This window comes from Chironomus tepperi, unplaced genomic scaffold (assembly GCF_022539635.2).
Source record: "Chironomus tepperi strain 1889 unplaced genomic scaffold, CSIRO-AGI_Ctep_v1 contig_85, whole genome shotgun sequence".
Lineage (NCBI taxonomy): Eukaryota > Metazoa > Arthropoda > Insecta > Diptera > Chironomidae > Chironomus > Chironomus tepperi.
Window position 1 is genome coordinate 950,706 of NW_027226207.1, and position 5,285 is coordinate 955,990.

The 5,285-nt window shown below is 32.1% G+C and overlaps 1 protein-coding gene across 3 annotated transcripts; it reads right to left on the minus strand.

Annotated features, from left to right (window-relative positions):
- Positions 1 to 3,135: 3,135 nt before the first annotated feature.
- Positions 3,136 to 4,127, minus strand: LOC139086476 (uncharacterized). 3 transcript variants are annotated; one of them, XR_011544021.1, is made up of 4 exons: positions 3,906 to 4,127; positions 3,632 to 3,844; positions 3,290 to 3,571; positions 3,136 to 3,223 (listed from the first exon to the last, which is right to left on the minus strand). XR_011544021.1 is itself a non-coding variant. In XM_070634937.1 (3 exons), exons 1-3 carry the CDS (start codon positions 4,101 to 4,103, stop codon positions 3,344 to 3,346), a joined length of 639 nt encoding a protein of 212 aa, XP_070491038.1. In that variant the 5' UTR covers positions 4,104 to 4,127; the 3' UTR covers positions 3,183 to 3,343. The 3 variants fall into 3 exon arrangements, 1 of the variants encoding a protein (XP_070491038.1); XR_011544022.1 differs by having other exon boundaries at positions 3,150 to 3,220; XM_070634937.1 differs by having other exon boundaries at positions 3,183 to 3,571.
- Between the last annotated feature and the right edge of the window lie 1,158 nt (positions 4,128 to 5,285).

The following is a 5,285-nucleotide window of genomic DNA, read 5'->3' on the forward strand; positions in this document are numbered from 1 at the left end:
AATTAGAGAAAAAATTAAGCAAGTTGTTGTTTTTCATTGGAATTTACTATTTTCAGGTCAGCTTTACTTTTGTCATATCTGAGTAATACTCAACATTCCATCAATCGCTAGTCAACTACATCATCAACTTATGACACATTTCCATTCAGTGAATTTCAATTTAATTTCTAGACAGACCTTGCAGGCTTACTAAGATTACACTAAATAATCTGTGATTAACAAACCTCTTATCACATTCACTTCCATTTCAAGGTAAATCGCTGATTTTTTCAATGTAACTTTCACACTCATCGATTTCCTTCATTTTACTGAGTCACAATGACTTTATAGGTATTTAAAGAATGTATGTATCTTATCAGACTAATTCAACATTTGCTGATTACACAATATACATTTTTAAAAGTAAACAGCATTGCGAAACTTATGACAGACACGCGTGAATGATTGACGTATGTGTCTTATCGTCAAGTGAATAGCAGGTGAGTGCGAAACGTGATTTATTGGAAGCGCATAATCAATGGTCAGGAATGTAGAATATAAAAGTTTTGCAAAAATTGGAATTTATACTGTTGATATGACATACATGTGGAGTCATTAGCTATATCTTATCGTAAATTACGTCTACCGGATTATAAAACATACCCGACAACATTATCTACGTCAATAAATCAACAACTTACCTTAAAATACCAATTAAAGTCACTACACATTAATTATGAAAGACAAAACGGTTGACAAAGTGTGAACAATAGAGCCATTAAGTGCGATATTGGGATAAGGTGCTAAGAAACTAATTTACTTGAATGTTATCTTTTGGGAATAACTTTTTCTGTATGTTTAGTCAATTATTCAATTTGTAAATTTTTTTAATTGTGCAATACGTTGTTCATGCATACATAATGTTTATCTAGCTAGATACCCGAGGTGTATATAGCCGTCGTAGTATGGAATTATAAGCTGAAGTAAGTAGAAGCGTCTATTAAGTTTATATGCCCAGCAACTGTGTTTAACTTCATTTTGATAGCCAAACCGAGGTTCTTGGCTATGGACAGCGTAACTTACTGCAAACATGTTTCTATTTGGAGCTTAGGTTACAACAGAAGGCTTTCCATCTGACCCTGTTGCTGGTCTCTGTCACCTAGTTTGTACAAATTCTCTGTCCGCACATTAAGCTGACATTCTTTCATTACTGTTCTGCGCCAAGCAGTTATTGGAGCTCCTGGTCGCCTCTTCGCTTGTAGATTCCATCCGAGGGCTGTGTAACAAACGGAAGAAAAATGTCATTGCTGAGACAGAAACACAAGTTTGTTACACGAACAGCGTATGAAGCACCTGAATCCGACAAAACATTCCCTTAGATCGAAATTAAGCCCATTGGTGTGGTAGACAATAAGACTATCAGATCCACTACAGTATGCCGCTCGGGCTCTATATTTTTTTGATTACAGTTTAGCTTATTTGTTGTACAAACAGTTGAACATAAGTGGATGCATATAAATTGTTGCTTTTGTCTTTAGTTTTTTCGAGCAAATATTTCAACAGCTTTATGTTAATTTCCCAGCAAAGAAAATTTTCCCAAGCCACTTTAGACTGAAAATTATTTTCTTAACATTTGTGCAAACATCTTCATCTCCTATTATGTGCCGTATATAATGGATGAGATGTGAGTAATTCCCACCGCATAGACAATTTTCAGCCATCACATCGCCCCTTTTTGGGAATGTTATTTAGTACGTTCAGTGAAGATGCAAGTTCTGAGTCATTAATTTTACCCCCGAAATGAAAACAAGCATTAACCCTTCCTTCCTTCCTCTCTCTCTACGTATTTATAATTCCGTTAGACATGTAAGCTTGGTTCCTTTAAAAACAGGCATCAAATTATAAAAATGTGAATTTAAGCGTTAAATTAAATTTCGATTGAATCCCATCGAAAGATTTCAATGTTTAAGGACTGAACATGAAGGGTTCTCGAATTGGTGCAATTTTACTGTTAATTAACTTCCTAAATATCTTTCAATGTATGACTATTACCCCTATGACTATTTATAATTTCATTATTATTGAAATTCTTCTGTTAAGTGAATTGAGAATATTCTCAAATAACAATTGAGCCTTGCCTCTTAACTTGTCTTGCTTCCTATTGACTTCATGTGTTTCACATTTCATTGACTCATCTACATATATTGAAATGTGTCATTCAAATATTTTATTTTTCATACTCATAAGCACGACGAGCTAATCTATTACGATTGAAATTGCACGACATAGACATAATTTTTAAACTATTCGGCATCAAAATGGGAATGAAATAAATAAATTATTTATGGCTTGCATAGACAATGAAGTCTATACACTTATATACATCCCCAAAGCGTGTGTTGAGTTCAATGAACTTTTATTGTGAGACGAATTTCTATTTTTTTTCAGCATGGCAGTAAACTTGAAGATAATGCTCAATGTCGACAAAAAACAGAAAGTGTCTCAAAAAATAGGAAATCTTGATGGCGGAAGGAGAGGAAAAGTTCTGGCAATGTCAAAATATTTTGTTCTTTATTGCTTCTTGCTGTTTTGCCAAACTCAAATTGAGAAAGGGAAAGCTTTCTGACTTTTGTGTCTCATCCTCTTCTTCCTTACAACATCCGATATCATAAATTTGTGAAGGAATTGAATTGAATGCGATGAGGAAAGAATGGCAATAACTTTGCCGAGACGTCTGGATTATTTTAAGGATGGAGATATAAAAAGTTCCTTCTTTTTTGGTGATGGAAAATAATAGAAAATATCCAGCAAATTCATCATTTTAATTGTAACCATTTGTCAGTACCCATTTGCTATCACAACAAATCATCCATGATACATCCATGAACAATATCAGAGGACCGATTAAATGTCATTAATAATTAAATGACATGAGAATTGCATTGGAAATGAGAAGACAAATTGACTTGCTTGAGACTTCTTTTAATTGCATTACTCACATAAATCTCGTCTCTAAAATGCCATTTAAAATGAAAATATCAAATCCACTTTACCACGCGCAATAGCATCAACAGCATCACATTTCGTCTCCCTTTAGTTTTGAAAAATTCACTTTAAAAATTTATGAATTCTAATACAACACTCTAATTTAATTTACTTAAATGCTTTTCGCTGTTCATTCATTTAATTTGTTTAGTTTTTATTATCATATATAGGCATATATACTATGAGGCATAAACTTCTACTGGAAGATGAGAATTAATATGGGTAGAGTTTGTGCTGAAACTGTTGGCTGTAAATTTTATGTTACCTAGTTCTGTCAATATAAAGTTTCACACGTTTCAACGCACAGGCAATTATCAGTTCATGTCGGAATCTTCTTGTTGTTAGATATTTGATAATTACTGATATTAAATCCCGTCATTTCATCTGTTTCAACATCCAACTCTTCCAGAATTGCTTGTTTCGGTTTTGGATAAATGTCCATAATTTGTCCCAACATTGTGACGCCAATAATTTTTCTTTTGTTGAATTCTCTCAAGCATGTATCATATTTCATTCTCATAGCATGTAAATCTGATGGTTTCAGTTGCTGTTAATATTAGTAAATGTTTGAATAAGAAGATATTGAGAAAATAGAAGAAATACTTACAATCGTCGTTTCATTACGATTCTTCAAAGCATCAACTTTAATTTCAAGCTCTTTAGTTCGTTCGGTGAGTGCGGTATGTTCTTTCTCAAGGACGGGTATTGGAATTTCCTCATTATTGTTATTCAGCACTTCTTCCAGATTTTTGATCTCTTCTTCTTTTTCTTTCACTTTCTTTGAGTATTTATTTATTCGTAACTTGATTTCTCGTACGTCCTATAAATAAACTCACATTCTTTACCAAATCGACCATTGATCTATTAATTTAGCTACTTACATGACTCACTTTATGATTCTTAAAATTGTAGCAATAAACATTTTGTTTGGATCTGATTTTATTCTTCTTAACTAGAATATCCAATGAGTTCTTCAAATCATTCTTTGGAATGTCTTTAAATCCTTTCGAATGGATATCATTTAGACTCCACGGTCTTCCTTCTTCCTTCAAAAATGCTTCAATTAAATCCAAATTCATTTTTCCGATGAAAACAAAATAAATTTCCCGCCAAAACTGATGTTTTGTAAAAGTTGTAAATTTTATTTGAATTTTACAAAACCGTTAAAATTTTGAATATTTAAAAGCCGTTACAACATTGTATTTCTTCCAGAATAATCTGCATTAAATTACACCACATTCCATGCATATCCACTTAATATGATCATTGTTTAAATTGAATTAATACTTTATTTATCTGTAAACATTTTACTTATGAAAGAGAGTAGAAAGATAACAATGATATCATGTCAATTAGTATAATAACGGAAGTATTAAAATGTAGAGCAAGTTCAAAAACATCCTGAGTGATTCATCTGGTATGATGCAAACTTTTTACTACTAAATCAATTTTTCAATCAAAATTGAGGTCGGGTGATGACAAAAATGTTTTATATGTGAATTAATTTCATAATATGGCTTCTATAGTCAAGCATTAAGTTTTCTCGTCACCACCTTCTATTATTCAATTTACTTTCTATCCATCGTACGCACGTTCTGCAAATAAAATGATTCGCAAAAATGACAAAAGAACGTCGCATTAATAAAAATCTTTGAGGCACTTGTGCTGATCAAATCCAATAAACAAAATGATTTAAATAGAAATTTTTGAGTATGATTCATGGATATCCATTATATGTGATGACGAGTGCCATTGTGATAACGATAATGACGATATTAAGGGTGTGCGAAAAATGTAATCGATTGAGTCGTCATGTTCTGACTTAAATAGAGTAGAATTCTTTTTAAAATATTACTTGAGTCTTACCTCAATGGCTTGGAATTTATAAAACAAATATGCATCATACCTCAAATAGATATCATACCTGAAAATGACAAAGTGGAAAGAGAAAAACATGACTTTTCGGATATTTGAAATATTTTGGTAATATTGTTAATTTAATTAACATTATCTCACTGAAATGACATTTTAGAAATTTGTTATCCATAAAGTATGTATGCTGCTTTCTTTCACTCGATTGCCGAAAGTCACAACATATTGTAAATTGAAGAACATGATGACAAAACAACATTTTCTTTCACATCATTGCATTGCCGCTTGAGAAGCCGATAAGAATAACAACAGTGAGAAAAAGAAAGATCGATCGATCGATCATCGATGCTGTTTTGAGATGATGAAAAGAAAACAGGTTGAAATCAAGT

What these genes read in the sequence shown, in the direction of transcription:
- LOC139086476 (XM_070634937.1), bottom strand. Translation starts at nt 4,103, where the DNA reads ATGAATTTGGATTTAATTGAAGCATTTTTGAAGGAAGAAGGAAGACCG. An exon ending in AGAATCATAAAGTGAGTCAT is followed by an intron (nt 3,845 to 3,905) that starts GTAAGTAGCTAA and finishes GTTTATTTATAG; the next exon opens with GACGTACGAGAAATCAAGTT. An exon ending in ATCGTAATGAAACGACGATT is followed by an intron (nt 3,572 to 3,631) that starts GTAAGTATTTCT and finishes TAATATTAACAG; the next exon opens with CAACTGAAACCATCAGATTT.